This window comes from Cottoperca gobio, chromosome 5, assembly GCF_900634415.1.
Source record: "Cottoperca gobio chromosome 5, fCotGob3.1, whole genome shotgun sequence".
NCBI lineage: Eukaryota > Metazoa > Chordata > Actinopteri > Perciformes > Bovichtidae > Cottoperca > Cottoperca gobio.
Window position 1 is genome coordinate 8667442 of NC_041359.1, and position 21081 is coordinate 8688522.

The following is a 21081-nucleotide window of genomic DNA, read 5'->3' on the forward strand; positions in this document are numbered from 1 at the left end:
TAGATGTAAAAGACCCACTCTTGCTCATTTGAACTCCTTTTGTTGATGAAATCAATTATTTTGAAATCCCCCAGTATTTTTAGCTACATTTTATCATTTTATTCTAGAGATCTTGAGATTTAGGCTATCGTTTGTCACAATATAGTGGTGTTTTTATTTTTATCACAGGTTTGTTATTGGACACATTTTCTTTCCATTGGTTGTTGCAACCTGTGGCTCCATTATAAAGATATTCTTGTTCTACATTGTGAATTTGATGCCTGACAAAGTAGTTTGTGACCTTATTTGTACAACATTCAAGGTTCAGGAAACTCACAGACCAATTACATGCAAGTTAAGCCATCCCACGTGATGCTACTTCCGCCAATCAAATCTGTGCATTCCAGGCGGCAAACATTGCGACTCTGAATACAGACAGATGAGAAGCATGAGGCGAGTGACAGACAGAAAGCGATTAGACGAGTTAGCGATAGAGGGAGAGAAGACAGAGAGACGAGTGAGCCGGAGACAGGGAGAGAAAAATAACTACACATGGCGCTCTCCAAGAAGAGAAAAGTGAACAACGTTTTTGACCAAACATACACTCAAGTCTGAAATGAGGTCACAGAAAATCTCAAAGCCCAATATGATGAATCCAGCAGGATCCTGACTCATTCACTGCCAACAACTTGCTCATGAATGTTCCCTCAGAGGTGCTTGGACTTTGGGTCAACACAAAAAGCTATTTTATTTATTTTCTCTTTTATTTTTAAATGCAGCCCGAGAAGAACATTATACATGTCTACAGTATTATATATATATATATATATCTGTATAGTTCAATGTTAAGTGACAATAAATATTGTCGAAATGTTTTTAAATGGTACTTTCTTTATTAGATTTGACAGTCAGTTGTTGATGACGTACAGACGTTGATACAGCTACTAGGCTGCTTCAATATATCTCACACTAATTCATAACGCAAGTTAGACATTATGATGCTCTGGACCTTTGCTTGAAGAAACTTTCTCTAACTGGACCTCTTTGAATTGTAGTTGATTACCCCTGGTGTACAGCTTGTGACTGAGCGTTAGGGGCTCTGTGTAGTGCTTAAGGACACTGTGAGGGAACACCTGGTTATAACTGGTTGCAGGTGCTGAACTTGAAGTCAAAAGGGGACATTTTCTCTAACCAGTGGACCAGTGGGAGAATAGCATGCTTTGATATTCTAGAGTTACAAAGAGGTCTGCTACAAGTGTTGAGGGCACATTTAGACCTGAGCTATGTCATGGTAGACTAGCACACAGCCAGGGTCATGCCACGCTACGCTAGCATGAAGGCAGCCATACTGTCTCCATGCTGCTAACTGCTGACTGTCTCATGCCTCTGCCTAGTACATCGCCTCAGCTACCATGGCCTATTCAGCGCCGTGAAGCCAAGACAAACTTGCTACGTGCCAGTGTGTGGATGATGGCCACTCAATACAGATCCGTTATGTTAACCCTAAAAAAACAGACAGGACTCCATTAATCACATTTAAAACACGGAACAGAGATGTTGTTAGCATTATCAGGATCCCACAATTACACCATCATAATGTTTACTTTGCAAGAAAAATAATGGAGAGCACATAGTTATCTATTTCAGTGCATCATTTTACACGTACACGTGTAACAGTGTGATCATATAAATGTTAGCAGAGGAAATCCGTACTCTGAAGGCTGAGGAGCAGTGATGTTTATGTCCATTGAAAACGACTGAGGTTTTCCTCTGCCTGCCAAAACTTTACTATCCCACTAAACTCCAGCTTGAGCCAATCAGTACACTTACATGGCCATGTGAGCAGCAACCGAATCATAACGATAACCATGGAGACGAACACACCCAGTGCGTTTAACACATTGTTGAGGTCTGCGAACATGACCTTGCACTTGACATAAAGATTTTGACACAAAAAGCACACTCTCAAGTAACAGAGGCATAAGTAATCCTTTCTAGAGCTACGGGATGGGGGAGGTACCGAAATAGTTCACAAACTGTAGTGCCATGTAAGCTGCTTTATAACTCTTGGAAGGATTGCCATGACATTTTGTACACATATTCATGTTTCCCAGAAAATGAATCCTACTGACATTGGTGATCCCTCGACTTCCTCTAGCACCACAATTCTGGTTTAGAGTGACATTTCATGACATCTGCTGTTTGGATTACTCACTAAAATCATTTTCATGCAAAAGCGCTAAACAATCTCTGGTTCCATCTTCTAAATTGTGAGGATTTTCTGCTCCTTTTTTGGTGTGACAGTGAAGTGCAATTGTTTAGGTTTAGGACTGTTGATTAAACAAAACAAACAATTTGATGATGTCATCTTGAGCTGGGCTCTGGGACATAATCAATGGGCCTTTTTCACCATTTGCTGACATTAAACAGACCAAATTAAATCGACAACATCATCTGTCCAATTTGACCAGGCTCTGCACTGAGAAAAGACTCAGCAAGCCTAAAGCATCGTTTACACTCATGTGCGCCAGCTACAATCACCCACAAAAGGAGTTCATGCTCAACGCAATGTTTGTTGCAGTTTACTGCAAAACGCCAGTGGCCGTACAAACTAAATCTACTGTGAAGAAGCAATGGGTCAACAAGTGTTTCTGGCAAAACGCCATAGACCAAACATGCAACTCAACGCCTGGGAGGAATTGTAATTAACTGTGAAACATATTTTATTTAAAATATTCATGGACATAAGCCTTAATAAAATCCCCATGAAGAATTGTCAAATACTTGAAACAAACAAATGTTTTCTTAAAATGTAGATTTCTAAGATCTTCTGCTTTGAAAAAACATTTTGGCCATCTTTATAAAATCCTGACACATAATAGTAAAAATGATTCATTATGTAAACTTTTACGTAATTTAAGTTATTTGCTTTTATCAGTATTTGTGGCATGTCTGAAAAGCCGCAACACATTTGGCCGTCTGAACTACTGTATAAGCTACCTTGTCACCAGACAGACCCCTCACTTCTTCTGATGCGTTCTGCCGTCTTGATGCACCCCAAACTGAATAGTAAGGATCGCAATTGATCACCTCTAAGGTTAGAGCTACATTCACCATTGTATACCTGTTTTTAATAAAACATCATGCCAAAGGATGACTCTGCGACTTGGCCACAAAGTAAAAACTGTGCTCCAGGAGCTCAGCAGCATCTGCTCCCAAAGCCCACAAACATCTGTGTCATCCAGCTGGCCTCCAGGGACTGGATTCCACTGCTGGGAAACACATGACCAGCTCTCACACGGACCTGCTATCCTGCATGTGTGGGTCTGCATTTTTGTATGAATATGTCGGCATACTTAATCATATGTCAGCTGTGTGTGTGTGTGTGTGTGTGTGTGTGTGTGTGTGTGTGTGTGTGTGTGTGTGTGTGTAGCAGGATTTTATGTTAGCTGGCTGACACATTTGTCCCTGATCAAAGGGGACAGTGCCACTTGCTGTGACTGTCAGGTATTATATTATAGGAATATGGAGATTGCATCTGCTGTGCCATTTTGCTGACAGTGCTCCAGTTTGTGCGTGTGTGTGTGTGTGTGTGTGTGTGTGTGTGTGTGTGTGTGTGTACGTCCTTGCCAACTGTATTAGTGCTAACTTTATTAGTATTCAGAGAGGCTTGGGGCTGTCACAGGTCCTTAGGCACTCAGCAGAGGGCAGGAAAAACACATGTCAAAATATATTCACATTGAGCCTGATTGCAGGCAAGCCAGTTGGCTGCAATTTGACAAATGACATTTAATAGGTCATACTGCAGCCTCTGCATACTGATGAGTATTTAGAAGGAGAGAGAAAGAGTGAGGAAGATGGATGTTAAAATGGATAGACAAGCAGATAAATGTATATATGGCCAAATCAACAGATGTGATCATTATTCATCTTTTCCAACAGATCCCTTTCCAAAAAGTACCACATCCCTAAATGTTTGCAGTTTAAAACATTTACCTGCTGCTGCTGCTGTGGAATGACTCTCCAAAACCAACTTTACTGGAAATGAAAGTTCAGATGCTTCCAACAAATTTATCTCAGCTTGTCTGATATTTAGCCATTGAGTTGGTATAAAGCTAGTTAGCTAGACCAGGCTGTTTGAGGTTCCAGTGAGATGGCGACAACACCTTTTTCATTCATCTAGTTGACCGCAACGTAAACAGTAGAAATTGGGCGTTTAAGGTAAAAAGTACTACCAGGAATGTGGAGGAAGCATCGTCTTGCCATTAAAGCAAAAGTTCAGCTTGGTTTGAACTTTTTCGCTGGCTTCTTCTTTGTTGGCACTCCAGCTTCGTGACATGTTGACGAATGAGAGTGTTGGTACTTAGGCTTAGCAATGCTTTGAGCTAAATGTTAACGTCCACATGTGCACCATCTTAATTTGGGGGGGATGTTTGCCGAGTACAGCTGAGGCTGATGACAAATTAAAAGCTCTAGATTAAAAATTATGGGATCACCAATTATCTGAGGGGCATACATGTCTGTACCAAATGGCATGGCAATCCTTCGAAAAGGTTATTGAGAAATTTCACTTAAAACCACAAAGAAACCTGCCACTGCAACTAACTTCATGGCAATCCATTGTTGTTCAGACATTCACATTTTCAGTCAGTTCGTGTTGGACCGCTCGCGTGTCTAAAAATAGATTGACTACCATTAACTGTGGCAAGTTCATTTAAAAAAATTAAATAAAACGACTCAAAAAACACAAAATGGTAAGTTGATCAAACAGTTTGATTCATTATGTTGTCATTCTTTATGTGATACTTAAAAACAAGTCACAACAATAGTTTACACTTAATGACATTGTTTACTGTCATCGCAAGGACAACCTCCCAGTCTTTACTGCTATAATATGTTTCCCAGACACAAATAAAGAAAACCACTACTCAGTCAAGACACTGTGGTGCAATCTTGAACCCAACAACTTGTGCACTTGCAACACATTCTGATCTTTTCTTGCCACCAGATGTGGAGTAAATGAGTAAAATATTTGTGAACCAGAGAAGGCTGATGTTAGTATTTGATACTGAATGACCAGTCCAAATCCATTTGGCAAAAACCTCCTACACGTGTGGATCTGGAATTTATCAAATGTTCCATTTCAAATGAGACGATGTGTACTCTCTCAAATTCAAATTATACGCAAAATAAAATCAACAATGGCTCCTTTGAAATGTTAAGGTAGTCATTTTAAGAAATGGTGAGTCAGTAAAGAGTTCAGGTTGAGATTAGAGCAACAGTTTAACTGTCCGGAGAGGAGAGGAGAGGAAAAGAGAGGAGAGGAGAGGAAAGAAGGGGAAAAGAGAGGAGAGGAAAAGAGAGGAAAGAGAGGAAAAGAGAGGAGAATGAGAGGAAAGAGAGGAAAGAGAGGAGATGAAGGAAAGGAGAGGAAGGAGAGAGAAGGAAAGAGAGGAGAGGAGAAGAGAGGAGATGAGAGGAAAAGAAGAGAGGAGAGGAAGAGAGGAGAGGAAAAGGGAGGAGAGGAAAAGAGGAGAGGAGAGGAGAGCTTTAAGAGAAGGCAGATGGGAGTCAGATGGTGAAGCGATCAACAGCAGCCTTATTCAAAATGTGGAATCACTACGGTCCATGTGAAGACCAAAAGACACACACACACACACACACACACACACACACACACACACACACACACACACACACACACACACACACACACACACACACACACACACACACACACACACACACACACACACACACACCAGGCGGAGCAAAGCCCCGAGTCTAAGTCCACATTTATTACCTGCTAATGCAACAGGGCTGTACGCTGGAGTCACTTGCCAAAGTCGTACACACAAACATGCGGACACACCCACATTCCATCTGCTGCGTGTCACAGAAGTATGAAGAGGAACTGACTGTGGTGACACACTGATAACAAACAGGCAGAGATTAGATTTTAATATGTTGAATGCTGATCAGTCATTAATCATGGCAGAGAGGCAGGTGGTGTTGGACACCTTTATATGCGACTGTGCCAAGCCAAAGAAAGTCACTGAGCACGAAGAAGCCAGACCTGTTTCTCTGTCAGCTGAAGGACACTCTGGATGTTTATGTGGAGGTAACGCACACGTAGGCAAAACTACAAGAACAAGCTCTAAAAAGTGCACATGCCATAGAAAGCACAAGCACATACAAATGCACACGCACACACACACACAAACAGACACACAAACACACACACAGGCATGTGTAGCTGGTTAGTGCTATTCTAATGAAGTATGACAGATATGTGATAAGGATGCATGTTGCAATACCCTGAGCTCTGAGTAAACGGTGAGTGGGGGGGCAGCAATTATTTCCCTAAAATAACTCCAGCTGGACTGTTCTTGAATACCAGTTTGGGCCAGGGGATGAAATAAATATTTTTTTTAAGAATATTTTTAATATAGACATACTGTATATCATGATATGGGTCCTTTAAACAATCCTAAAGAATTACCATATATACTGATTACTATTTCTTCAAGACCTTGAAATACAAATATGATAAACTCTAAAATTCCAGAAAAGAAAAGAAAATATAAAAATATTTCTTATGTATTTGTATTTACTTTATTGTTGACAATTAATATGGAAAATGGCAATTTAATATTGATGAACCAAAAAAAAAAAAACTCTTCAAAAACTAAATTGTTAGTTGTAACCATAACTTCTTCTGAATCAGAATTTGATTCCATTGTGTCGATAAATGATAATATCTCATCATCAACTAGCAACTGTAAATAAGGCTACGCTAGCCTATCGACTTCTCCAACTTCGTACCCATTTCAACCACGTTAATTATTTGCCTATTATGGGCAGCTTCTAAACACTGGAAGTTGTGCGTGCACATATGATCTAATGTCACACCTAGTTACTGCAGTGATGACACACGTCACACCCAACAGTGACGCTGTGAAAACCCTGGCTAAACATAGGAGCACAGGAGGAATGTGTATGTGGGGGGGGGGGGGGGGGGGGGGGGGGAAGAGAGAGAGAGAGAGAGAGAGAGAGAGAGAGAGAGAGAGAGAGAGAGAGAGTGTGTGTGTGTGTGGCACCTAAGTACACCTCAGGGACAGAGGGGTTCGGGGCCTTTTAAATAAATAAACAAACACATAAATAAAGTCAATCGATAGAGGGAGCCTGATCCGGCACTCCGGGCCTGTGTTTGGCCTCTCACTTCATAAGAGAGGCCTGGGGGAGAAGGGAGGGGCCGGAGGGGGAAACTGAGAGGGCCGGAGAGAAAGAGCGAAAGAGAGAAAGAGAAGCTTGGATTACTTCTCTCTTGGTGGTTGTATAGTGCTGGTTAGTGGAAGCCAAGGCCTGCTCTCCCTATAACAGAAAACAGAACCCCCATGCGCACACACGCACGCACGCACGCACGCACGCACGCACGCACACACACACACACACACACACACACACACACACACACACACACACACACACACACACACACACACACACACACACACACACACACACACACACACACACACACACACACACACACACACACACACACACACACACACACACACACACACACACACACACACACACACACAAATCATATGCCTATCTAAACCTATAACACAGACAAAGCATAACTCCCCCTGTGCTCAATGCAGTTTCTCAAAACCTAAATTTGTCACAGATTAGAGTGTTGGAGGACAAGCATCCTGCAGCATGAGCATGTGTCCCTTTAAGGCCTATGCTGTGTAACTATGAGGAGTGTTCTGCCTTAAGCGACTAGCAATCACTCATCCCAACCTTTCCAGCTCCCCGGCACTGTAAAAACTAGATCGCGAGTGAGTGCACTTGCTGAAGAATTCCATCTGATTTTGAATGCCAAGGGCAGTGTAGAGTGTGTATATGTGTATGTGTATATATGTGTATGTGTGTATGTGTGTATGTGTGTATGTGTATATGTGTATATGTGTATATGTGTATATGTGTATATGTGTGTATGTGTATGTGTATATGTGTATATGTGTATATGTGTATATGTGTATATGTGTATATGTGTGTATGTGTGTATGTGTATATGTGTATATGTGTATATGTGTATATGTGTATATGTGTATATGTGTATGTGTGTATGTGTATATGTGTATGTCCATGTGAGTGTTTAAACGAGCCAAACTAGGGAGAGGTTTGAGCTGCAGCACATCTCCCGTGAGCAAATCTAAATCGCACCTGGTCTCCAACGCAGCCCCGGCGAATGTCGGCACAGGGCAGTAATATTCCCGACAAATTAAGACTTGTTCTGAGGTGGAGGGAGAGAGAGGGAGGGAGGATAGGTAGTGTGTGTGTGAGGGGGGGGGGGGGGGGGGGGGGGGGGGCACACACACGATGTGCTGGCAAAGATTCAAGAGAGCAATTCCTTCGACATGAGAGAAATGCTTCCCAGAAACTCTGAATAATATTTATGTTGTGCTGGTGATTTTTTTCTTCCTCCCACCTGTGCACAGAGTGTTGCTTTAAAATGAACGCCTGATACAGAACAGGCAAAGGCACGAAAGGGAAAAACACAAACGTCTTTATCAACGGACCTGATGCTTCTTTTCGTCCACAGCTTTTAATGAAGGGGTGTGAAGTATAGCATGCTGCTAATGTAGTGAAGCAGGAACATTACTATTGGGATTAAAGGGAAAATATACTGTTTTTAACATCATGTATTGCTTATATATTGATCCAATGAAAGAGTTTGTTGGAAAAACTTGAAAGTTTGGATCTGTCACAGCCACTGGCAGATGACATCAATGGCAGAGTGCATATTAGCCATTGAATGGTGGGGTGGTGCGACACAGGATGCCCTGAGGGTTGACCAATTAGCTGCTGACAGGAAGAGAAATGTATGGCTGCCTGAGGGTCTGGCTGAGGCTAGGGGTAGGACGTGGGAGAGTGGACAGAGAGAAAATGTGTTGTTGCTAGGTATGGGAGAGGTTGAAGGTGCAGCGTTAGCCAGCTACACAGCTGGTTGAGAAGCGTAGAGGCCACTGAGAGCATATTTCTTAAAGGGAAACACACTTTTAAACATTCTTTCTATCTCATATTTGCAGTCATGTACTGATTTGCTAAAGCCAAACAGCCAGTCAGCCATCAGAGTTCACTGGTTAAATCAGCCGAAAAACCGCCAACAAGGGACAAACCGCTATCCACCAGCAATGCTAACCTGAACAATTCAAACTGACAGAGCAAGCAACAAATAAACTAGCTGTGAGAACTTAGCCAAAATGTAACACACAGGTCTGCTCAACAGAACCATCCTATTATGGAGTAGTTAACTTTTACCACAGGCTGCATCTTTCTGTCAGATTCTGTTGCAGCACAACCAGTATGATCAGAAACAAGTGGGTGCGTAATCAAACTTGTATACAGCCAACAATGTAAAAATAATGCTAAAATAGCTGCTAACATATTAGCAAAGATTAGCTGCCTATGTTGTCACACAAAAATGTCACTGTCGTACAGTTGTTTTGTATTTTAACAGTAAATGCAAAATTGTGGTTGCTTTGTCCGGCAAAACATCGTGCCAGGGCGGCATTTGCAATGAAGACTGGGTATTTTATGAAAAGTCAAAAGCGAAAAACATTTTTCCAGCAATATGTTTAAAACACGTTTGTATTTATAAATACAGGTAACAATCAATGACGTGAGAGTTTCTCTTTAAAGGAAAGAGTGCAAACTAGAGTAAAGCGGACAGGAAGGTCCAGAATACTGCTGCTTACTTTCACTCACACACGCACACACGCACACACGCACACACACACTAGAGTTCTTTCAACCAACCACTGCCTGACGTACAACTGAAATGTTTCCCTCTCTGTTTCTCATTAACACAAACATACCTTATCAGCTGGGAATCAGAGAACAACAGCACAGCTGGGAATAACAGAATCTCCGTACTAAGAGCCATGTATACTGGCAGGGACTCAGCCACTTTGAAAGTGCACACACAGATGAATGAGTAAACAAAGCCTTGCATGGACCTGATCAATCCGTTGCAGGCCCTCGACAAAAAGGCACATATCACACACATCTGTGGATATGAAATATTGCACTAATATTTCATCTTTACGCTAATAAAATAAAAACAAATGAAGGTGCTAAACTGGCATTATATTCTTGGTAATTTCATTCATTTCCATTTCATAATTTAGTTAATCACTGCCTTCTTGTTTGCCGTTTTCTGGTGACTGGTCTCTGACATCGTCTTGATATAGTTGATATAATTGACACTATTGGTTAAGGGCCTTTAGTTAATAACATTTGAATTTCTATGGCTGGTACTCTTCTCTTTAGCCATTGGAGTGTTTACTGGTTAAAACAGCTTACGTCTGAAGTGAAATCATCCTCTGGGGACCTTTAATATCTAGACCAAATTTCTTAGCAATCCATTCAATATTTGCCTTATTATTTATCTCAAACCAAAGTCGTCAAGGTGACGCTCGCTGATAAGTCAGAGGATCACCAAAGTCAGTAAGATTCATCCTCTAGACCAGTGGTTTGCAACCTTTCTGTGGCCAAGGCACAGCAAAGACCAAGCCAAAATCTCAAGGCACACCTGTATTCATATCTGGGCAAAATACCCTCTATAACAGTGTTTCTCAAACAAGTTTGTGCGACAGAGGGGGGTGGGGGAGGGGGTGCTGTCTGAGGTTTGGTGCATAGTTCACTCCTCTCCTTTCCTCCACTCAGTAGGTGTGTGTGAGAGGAGGGAATGTGAATGTGCAAGGCAAGAAAAAATCCAAAACTTGAATTTCAGGGGGCACAGGGTTCCGTTGGGGGGGATATATATGTATGCTGTCGGAGCGCCGGTGCGAGGGGGGGGGTGTTGTCAGAGCTCCGGTGCAAGTGCTGTCGGGGCTCCGGTGTGAGGTGGGGTGCTATCGGAGCTCCGGTACGAGTGCCGTCGGAGAAAATTGATAAAAAAAAAAAAAGTTTAAACCAGATTTTAAAAAGTTGGCTAATTTCCCACGACACACCTGACGATCTCTCACGGCACACTGGTTGAAAATCGCTGCTCTACGGAACATGAATTGCTGTACATGTTTTCATTCCATCCGATAGTTGAGATATTTCAGTCTGGACCAAAGTGGTGGACCGATCGATTGGTTACCATCCCTCGAGCCCAGCCACTGGGGCGAATACGTTGTTATAGGTGTGCTGAAGAGAAGTAGTTAACCTAACAATGGTCTCTCACAAGACTTTTTCGTAGTTGGCATCAAACATGTACAAAACGTTTTTAAATTCTTTCAATAATCTGACATGGTTTGAATTACTATTGTGGTATACCAAGCACAAATATTAAACCATGTGGCTCACATAAACAGTCGCTTCAGCTGGGTCTGCCATGAATGCAGATGAGTGTTGAATTATGAATGGGTTTGAACTCCTAACCTCTGCTGGGGTTTGAGTGAGGTGAATGCCCGTGGTGCGAGTGACACTTTATATTTCTTTCTTGCATTAGACATTAAGCAGTGACATCACAGTGTGACCCTTGACATTCAGGTGGTCTGTTCCAGATGCTTCTGGGTCGTAAGCACTGCTGCTAGCACGATGATGGTTGTGACTGAGGAAAAGGAGGCAGGCCTATGCTGCTTTGGCTGTGCGTGTTTGTGTTTGTGTTTGTGTGGGGGGGTGCAGGTGCTGCTTCTGGAGAGACTCATATGACTGTCTGGGGAAAAGGGCACTTATGCAGAAACCTTGCAAACTAAAAAAAAGTTGTGCAAATTCTAATGTGATTTAAAAATGCCAATGTCTGAAAAGTATTTGCATTTACATTCAAAAAGCCACTTGAACTCACAGGGGATCATATTTTATATTGAATTCAAAGTTGCTGTAAATCCACAGAAATGAGAGAGGAGACTGGTTTTGGAAAAGAGGGGAGAACAAGTGAAGGATGTGCATCGTTGCTTCTCATGAAAGAGAAGTGGTGTTGTAATTACCGGGTGCATTCCCATGTCTGGCTATTGCACGGCACTGATTTATCCTCCTTCCACTCCCTTAACTCTCACTCTCTCCTGTCACTCCAAGTGAAAATAAGACGTTACTGTTATTTAGAGTGCCTCTGATTGAAGGTTTAACTTGTGTAAAGGTCTCTCCCAGTGACTTTATAATAGGCTGACTGATTGAGATGGGATTACAGTATTTAGGCAGTTAGGGTATTATGTCACTTCAATGTCTGCTAAACTCAAGTGGAACAGGTTTCCAATTCAAACAAAATCTACATTGCAAGAATTGTCGTCAAGGGAATAATGCATCACTCTCAATCTTGTGTACTGGCACCAGACTCCAACATGCAGGAGCAAACTCTTGACACTTATTTCCTTCCACATGACATCCAAACCACTGCTGTCCCTTTTCCCTCTCTTCCAGGCCTACTACCCCCCTCCGTTACATACCCTCCCACTCTCCAACCCTCAGTCCCTTGCCAGGCAGTCGGGGCTGTGCATTATTAGAAACACATGTGGAGCACCAAAGGTTTTCTGCTTGGATTGAGACAAACATGCGTTAAGTTGTGGGAAGCAAACATAGCCCGGAGACCCGGAGAAAGACACACTGACTAGCATGGCCTCCGTGGTCCCGTCCACAGCACTCACACATGCAGCAGAGGGGAGAGGCATAAAAAAAAAATAATAATACTATATCTGTCATAAACAATGTCTTTTTTCCTGGAATAAATGTCTAGCAGTAGGAATCGGTAATAAGTCTCCACTCAGAGACGCAGAAATACACAGAGAATCCCCGCGTTACGAATTACAGCCACGATGATGGATTTTTGAGTGGATTGAAGAGCTCAATGGGGACAAACGTACTTAACATAAGCGTGTGATCCATGGCTCTCAGTGGCACAGACTTCCAATGCATCATCCTCAACAGGAAACCGCAGAAAGCCCTGCACTGTCCCGCCGGCCAAGTCCGCACTGAGAAGAAAGCACACATGGGGGTCTGACAGCATGGCAGCTAACTCCTTAAATACATGACTGTAGAAGTCATTAATAAGACCACGTGTTGATCTTAGGAAGGTTCCTAAGGGTTAGTTAGATTTGCAGCAAAAGCCACCGTGCCAATGTCAACGTTGAGAGGGACTGGATGTATGAGGGGGATGTAATAAAAGGTGCATGGGCCAGCATGGCGGTATAATGAAGCACAGAAGAAAGTGAAGATACACAATTATATTCACACAACTACACTGATGTGAATGACAGGTGCAGCCAGTCGCGGTGAACAGAAGCCCATCCATCAATCATCCAGAGTGATGGTGGGAGTAAACCATTAATCCCTGGTGTGACATGTGTGGTAAAGTGATAGAGATCATCCAGTGACGAAGAGGAGTCGCTCTCTGAAGCTTAAGAAGGCCATCACTCTTCCAACAAGGGTCGGCTCGACCTGCAAACAACTCAAAGGCAGGTTGGCGTTCCAAAGTGATATTCCATACCTCAAAACTCACAATGTGAACAGTCACATCAGGCCGGTGCCACGCTATAGCTTTTTATTTGGCTGCTTTTGGATGCCTGTGAAATAATTTTAAACATTTCTTGAAAAGTTTCAAGTTGAGGAGTATGTTTGTGCTAATTTAATGCCAGATCCAACTACATCCACGATACATTGAAAACACTTACATAGCCAACACTCTTCTATTGTTTCTTCTTATCACAGAAGCAGTCAAACACTCTTCAATGGGTCAAGTCATGTCAAGGGTCACATCTACAGAGGTCAACAGGTTTCCTGAGGACTCTTGGGCTTCTCATTGATCACAGTGTAAACAGATAAGGTAGCACCAGTAGCTCATATTCTTTAAAACATTGCATTTTTGAAACCAATAGAGACAAACGTCCTTTATTATTGTACTGGCTTGCAGAGGCTGATAAAATAAATAAAAAACAAATTGAAAATGTCACAAACAGTCCAAAATGAAAACAAGAAAACAAAGTAATCTCGCTGGTAGGCGTTGTAATTCATTTTCAACCGACAGTTTAATATTTTCCTTGGTTTGGTTTCTATTTTTTTGCCAGTGTGACATTTTCCCATTTAATTTAATCCAGTCTTGTTAAACTTTTTGAAGTCTTGAAGCCATTTAGAAAAGTCGGTTTGCTGTCTGAGAGACTAACGGCAGCAGCTCTGAGGTCCAAGTCTAAACACAAAGCAGGAGGAAGCCTCCGCGCCTCTAAACGTGTCCCACAAATCCTGCCTTTACATACAGTGTGGAGAGGAAAATAAACACTTTTTGCTTCCCCTGGCCTGTCTGTCTTCCTTCTTTCTGCTCTGTCTCTCCTCTGCTCTGTGTTAGTCATATGAGGGTGTATAAACATGAGCCTCTCTGGATCAGTGTGCACAGAGACAGGATATGAGCGTGATTCCTCTCACCTCTCCTGTTTGAACCTGCGTCACAGACGGTGAAAAGTGGCTCCTTTCCAAAAAAGGGCCAGGTGGGGGTCAGCTCAGCTCTGCTGCGTGCCTGTCGATACATTTTCAACCTCAGCATCCCAGCAGAGCAAGCAAAAGCTCCTCACTGCTCTGTATGGACCCATCATAACTCAATCATATCTCAATGTACACACTTCAACAACCGAGGTAAACAACCAGGGGAATCAAACACACCGAAGTGGAGGTTCGAGAATCCTGAGGGGCAAAAGGGTCCAGCTCGGATGATGAGAATGAGAGTGAGAAAATGTGGTCGGGGGCCGGTGTGTGCTGGGTCAACAGAAATTAATAGGCAACTATTTTGATAATTGTTAAAGTCATGGGGCGCTCCGTGTACTACGGCTGAGTCCTTACCGCAGCAACCCGGGATTGAATCAAGCTCGCAGCCCTTTACTGCATGTCGTCCCTTATCTGTCCCCCCACATTCTGTCTCTCTTAGACTGTTCTATCCAATAAAAGGCAAAAAGCCAAAACAAATTTGTTGTAACGTTGTTTTTTCTTTCATTTTGTCGCCCACCAACCTGTAGCTCACTAAAAACCTAAAACAGGATATATCTGCAGAAAGAAGTTGGAGCGATGTAATTTGGCCTGTTGGCAATAGTTAAAATCCAATTCAGCCAAACCACATGATGGAGAAAGAGGAGGAGGATAAAGAGAGTGGTGGGGAGGAGCCTGGAAGGAGAGGTGTTTCATAAGCCCTACAGCCAGATCTTGTACCTCAGGTTGCCAGGTCCCAGCTGTTGGGGTGGAGAAACTTTAAGGCTGATTCAGAGAAGTATGCATAACACTGGTAGATGGAAGACAGGGAACGCATTTTTCATCCGTACACGTTTCAGTCTCATTTAGCTCAATTACCTTCCTTGTCTCTGTGCTTACCCACTTAAATATGTGAACATGGATTTAAATAAAGTGGCTTTCCTACTGAGTGGGTGAAAGAGCACAAGTATGAGATGTATGTAGTGTGGCCGTATGTCAGAGCCAATCAGACGATGTTCCAGCTTCTCCAGTCGACTGTGTCAGACACGTCAGCTTCACTTACACCTATCCCTCCACAGCCCCCATACCACCACATTACTAAATTACTATCTAATAACCCATTCCAAGCTCATTACTCAAGCTCAAATTGGAGCAGTTTAAAATCAAAACCGAGATCACCTCACAGCGCTTATGATCAGAACAATACAGGGCTTGCCATTAAAACAAAAGCCATCATTTTCAGTGCAGTGACTGCTGCTCATAAATGTCATAAAGCTGAATTGGTGTGATGGGAGCAGAGAGACAGGGAAAAAGAGGGGGGGGGGGCACAGGAGGAGAAGGGATTGGGCTGAAATGAGAGAAAGTCAACCACTAACATCTACAGCAGCAATAATCTTAGCATGCCATCTAGTGGTGGTATTATTGTCCAAAACTCAGGGTGTTCTGTGAGAACTTGCAGTAGGGGATCTTGTCAAGGTACCAGGCGTCACTAATTATAGAATATAATTAAACTCTAGGTTTGGTTGTATTTTCTTAAGACAAATACAAATTAATTAACACCCAGGCTTCATTTTCGAGAATGAAGTCAAACTCCTTACTTAAAATACAGCTGAATTTTATTCACCACAATCTGAAGATCATTGATTTCACGCTCTATTCAGCTGGAACTTAAAATGTGCCGACATAGCAGACAATGACAGTTTCTTTTAAGGAGAGGGCGGACCACAGCAGAGATTAATGTGGTGCAAAAGAAAGAATAATTTAATGGCTTTGAGTCAATAGTCGGAGCTGAGTAAACTCCACCATGACTGTTTAAAACTTGTTCTGGTACGGGAGGATGATCTGGATGTGGGTTGGTGCTACAATATAAACCGTCTCAGTCACACCTTCCATGTTCAGGCCAGCCTCCCGGCCGCGGTCGTTCCTCACACATCCCGTACTAATGTGATATCATGCCCATCAGAAATGCCTTCTGAACCCTAATGAATATATAGCACAGAGAGGACCCCAATTAGTGGGCCAGCGAGGGGGGGGGGGGGGAGGCGTCACGCCAAACCACGTAAACAAACTTATCTTGACAGGGTCGCTTGTCCAAAAGAAGGGAGATAGGCGGATAACGAAGGAGGCCGAGAGAAAATGAATTACCTTCCTGACACACGTCAAAGCCAATCGACGCGGAGCATCCCTTGCCGTTTCCGTGCCCCAAATCCCTGCCGCCACCGTTGTGTTTCATCTGCTAGTGTTAGTATGCACACAGGCCGTGCGCCAGCCTCCAAATGTATTCATTTATTCAGAGCCCCTCGGAGAAATCACAGTGTCTTGTTGTCCTTTTTTCCCCCCGCTGTCCAGATGGAATTTGCGTGAATAACATCAGTTTAGTGAGGCAGAAAATAAGTACAGGCTAGCACAGCGGAGGGGACTAGATTACACCCTTATCCACCTGCACAACAAAAATGGATGGAAAGACAAGTGTCACCTTCATATACTTATTTTCTCTGCCTCTGCCTGTCTTCCTCATTTTCTTTTCCAGGTCTATTTAAACTTATCAGGCGGGTTGAGAGATCTTTACAGCTTTTGCCACAATTATTTTGTGCAGGTGCAATTACACTGAAGATCATGAATCAAAGGATTAGAGCAGCTTTTTCCATTACAAAAAGGTGAGCGGCCATCAAGCGAGAGCAGCCCAATGCTCATTTATTCCTGTTTTGTTTTGCATTTATAATGCAACTAATTGCATTAATTAATCAGATGTACCTCTAATAGGAGGGAGAACCTCTTGCACAAGTAATTGAATGAGATGAAAAAACTGTAAATTAATATTCCCAACCTCAATAAAGCCCGGAGGAAATTAAAACGTCTTCAGTCAGAAGAGTGGAAAACCTTAATATTCGTCAAAAGGATTCACTACACAGCCTTCAAGAAGTCTAGTAAATGTCTTTAGTACAAACTCTTGAAATTGATTTCAATACAATCAAGATGTGCTTCGCATTTGCCTGAAACTTTACCAAAGACAGAGACAAGTGTGGGATCTTACTGATCGTGATCACTATCACTGGTGGATGGCCGAGAGACAAACTGAGATGAAAGAAGGAATAGGTGAGCGAGAGAAAAGTAAACGTACCTCTCTGAGGAGCGTACTCCCGTATCCTCTGTACAAGCCTCGGACACCCTGCTCAGAGATAACAGGACAGAACACACAGACACACACAGATTTATCACAATCACTGACATATACAAAAGTGCTTCAAGAAGTATTGAATATTTACAGCACAAGAAAGTATTACAAAAGGAATTGTTTTACAAGTTGCCAATAATAAAAAAAGGTATTTTTTTATTATTATTTTATTATTTATCATATTATGAAAAAGAAAAGAGAAGAATTTCATCTTATTATAACTTAGTTCTTTATTGCTACCATTTATGATGACATTTCAAAATGTTATAAACGAAAGAACAATATGTTACCCATTAAGGTAGTGCTGAGAGCTGGGCTTAAGGATTAAGGTGTCGTTGCGCTTCAACCAAAGAACTTGTCAGATGGTCTGAAAGCCTTTATTATTACCGACAGGAATGATGGAAAAAAATAGATCAAAGTTGTAATAAACTAAAGTTATCCTTTGAAAAAAGTGCCTTTGACTGCTGTGTACCTCGTCTCTGAGTGTAGCCAGCAGAATGTGGTAGGTGGTGGATGATGGAGAAGCCTGGGTCCTCTGTTTGACCACCTCTGTGGGCACCCGGATCAGACACGCCACCTACACGATGGAAAGAGCACGGGTAAACAGACAGCTGGATACTGTCCAGTGGTGTTACCTGAATACATGCAATCTCAATCTAAAGTACCGAATTTCCTTCTAAAGGGCTTTTGATATCCATAATTGTGCTTAATTGCATGTGGGTGTGTCATGAGAGACTCCTCACCCACCCACACACACCTCCCTAGATACATAACACTAGCCTGTGTATCGTTCTACGCGGCAGGTTGCCGTGATATGGCAATGCCTGAGGAGAGCCATTACAACGAGCCGGTGGGATAACGAGTGCTGTAATTAGCATCCAATCTAGCCAATTAACAAAAAGTGCACACAGCAGACATGACACCTGAGCAACAGGTAAAAAGGTCATCAGGTTGACTGTGTATCCGTGTCCAAAGAACTCACGTTGCCATCAAACACTAGATAGATCCAGACACACACACACACATGCACACCTCAGTAACCACACTCCCCGCTACAAGTTCCAACCCATCCACCATATGTCAACAAAAATATGGACTGCCAACAGCTAGTGAAGATAGACATGAATATTTATGATTCAAAACTCCCATCGCCCTAAAGGCAGGCAGGCAGGCAGGCAGGCAGGCAGGCAGGCAGGCAGGCACAGCTGCCCACCTGGTGACTTGATTTTCCATTTATCCTGCATCGGAGCGGAAATACCGGCTAACGGCAAGCAATCTTACAGAGCGATTGGTGAGCCGCCCCTTGCTGTGGCTCCCCTCGGTCATACAGATGCCAGTCTGCTGGTGCCCCTCTCACCACAGCAGCGGGATGTGGGAGAGGACCAAAGAGAGAGAGAGTGGTGAAGGCACGGAAATGAAGATAAAAATGCATCCCTTTCCTGTTTTGCTCTTTCTCCATTCAGCTATCCATACTGATTCAGCATTTGGGCCCCATCAAATGTTTTACAGGTGATGGGCCCTGGAGGATAAGGCTCTATTACCGTAGTCTGGGAGGGGGAGAAGGCTACCGCGACAGCTGTTAGAGGGCTCACGTCTGTTAGCCACTCTTCTCCTCTGCCAGACACCAAGGACGTGTGACGAGCACAAACGTGAATGTACGTGGAGCACAAACGGAGAAGGAATAAGTCAGCAGTCCTGGAAGTCAAGTGAAATCACAGACTGAGCTGAAGAAGACTTTTACAGACATCACATGCAAATCTGTACGAGCAGAGTTCTGGTTCTGCATCATAAAAGTTCTAATGACTATTGATTATAATTTGCTCCATTTCTCAGCTTTGTTTTGACTACACTGCATCACTATGTCAGTTCTTCCTCTCTTCAGTGCACAATGAGCACATAAACCTCATTCTCTGTACATGAGAGCAAAAACAAAAGACTTGAATGCCTATGAAGAATTCAGAGCAATTCTTATTGGTATTTCAGGTGAGTATGACCATAGTCTGGCTGCAGTCTACCCATGGTGCAACAGTACCACCAAGTGGCCGAACACTCACCTGCAGCGCCTTCCTGCGATAAGTAAAGCTGGCTGCATCCATCTCAGAGATCTCATTTGCCCTCCCTTTGGTCAAGTTACCATTTATAATACATTGTACATCATGTTTTCCCCAAACCAATTCTCCAAAGGACCAGAATAAGGCAGCTAAATAGAAAGAAAGTGGCTATGACAAGTAATTACTGATGTAATTGGATCGGGGGCCTGGAGTTGAGACGGCCTTTCCTCTCCTGTCACTGCAGAGGGGAAGGCGGAATGAGCCAGAGATTATACTAAATAAATTAGGGACATTGTTTATTTGGGAGTCATTTGCGCGCCTAGGGGTGGGGAGAATGATGTTGAGTGGATAGAAGATGAAGCGCGCAGCCTCTGAGGCCATTTCAGATCTATGAAAACAGCAGAAAATTGGGATGAATCAGGGCATAATAAAATACGGCTGGGGCTTTAAAATGATAATAGTGTCATATCCTCGTGTGTCATCACATTTTGAAAGAAAGAACTAACGAAAGAAAATGAAAGATTTAGGCGCCCTTCATTACCAGTCAGGCTTGTTACCTCACGATTAGTGGAGGGCTGTACGTGAAAGGTTGTCAGGACGACAGACGCCCGTTTCTTTGCCTACTTTGCTTGCCCTTCATTCTCGATGCTTTCCTCTGGCGTGTAAAGTTATTATAAACCCATTGGCAGTCTTTTAAATTCCTGCAACCATTCATCTTTATTTACAAGCTGTTGGATTCGTCAAGCAGCGTTAATTAGGAGGCTGCCTGCCTGTGATTGGAGCCTTTCAGTTTCTCTTGGCCTGTTGTTGTTAATCCAAATGACAGAGCGTGTTTTCAATTTCCAGCACAGGCCGCCAAACAACAAGGTAAGAAGACGGCACTCAATCACGGGCGAACCACAGTAAGGAATGGGAAATTAGCAGAGACTCACAGCACATTATGGGCATAGCCAGTGAATGAATAGGCAGATTCATTCCCCCCCCCCCCCCCCCCCTCCCCTCGCTACATCCCTCTTTTACCAGCTCATGGCACAGTGGTCAGTCAATTCAAGAACAGGATTACCATTTGGCGCTATAAGGAGAAAACAACTCATTAAAATATACAGTATTCACCACCAAAACAGATCATTTACCAGAGAGGAAATGCAGCTGAAATATAGCACTAACTTTAGCTTCTGTTGAACAGCATTACTCCAGCAGAAACACATCTTGATGGATCAAGATACAATAAGTGGAACTGAACAGACTATAAAACCCTTTAACACTAATCTATGGTGGAAGAATAGTGCTTTCCCACTCAATGTCACATCAAATGCAATACAGTTAAGCCTGTGGAGACCACAAAATCTACATTGTTGCCCCTTATACACACAGGATGTACCATCACATGTACCAGTAACAAATTCCCATGAATTTTCTGGATTT

General features: G+C 42.9%; 1 protein-coding gene across 1 annotated transcript in view; it reads right to left on the reverse strand.

The window, feature by feature from the left end:
* Positions 1-21081, reverse strand: part of slc25a26 (solute carrier family 25 member 26) — a 59289-nt gene that overhangs the window by 31368 nt on the left and 6840 nt on the right. Inside the window, exons 4-5 of the mRNA XM_029431043.1 lie at positions 18078-18182; positions 17552-17599 (exon numbers count right to left, since the gene is read on the reverse strand). Of these exons, the coding sequence (XP_029286903.1) occupies positions 17552-17599; positions 18078-18182 (153 nt within the window). The remainder of the gene's footprint in view (positions 1-17551; positions 17600-18077; positions 18183-21081) is intronic.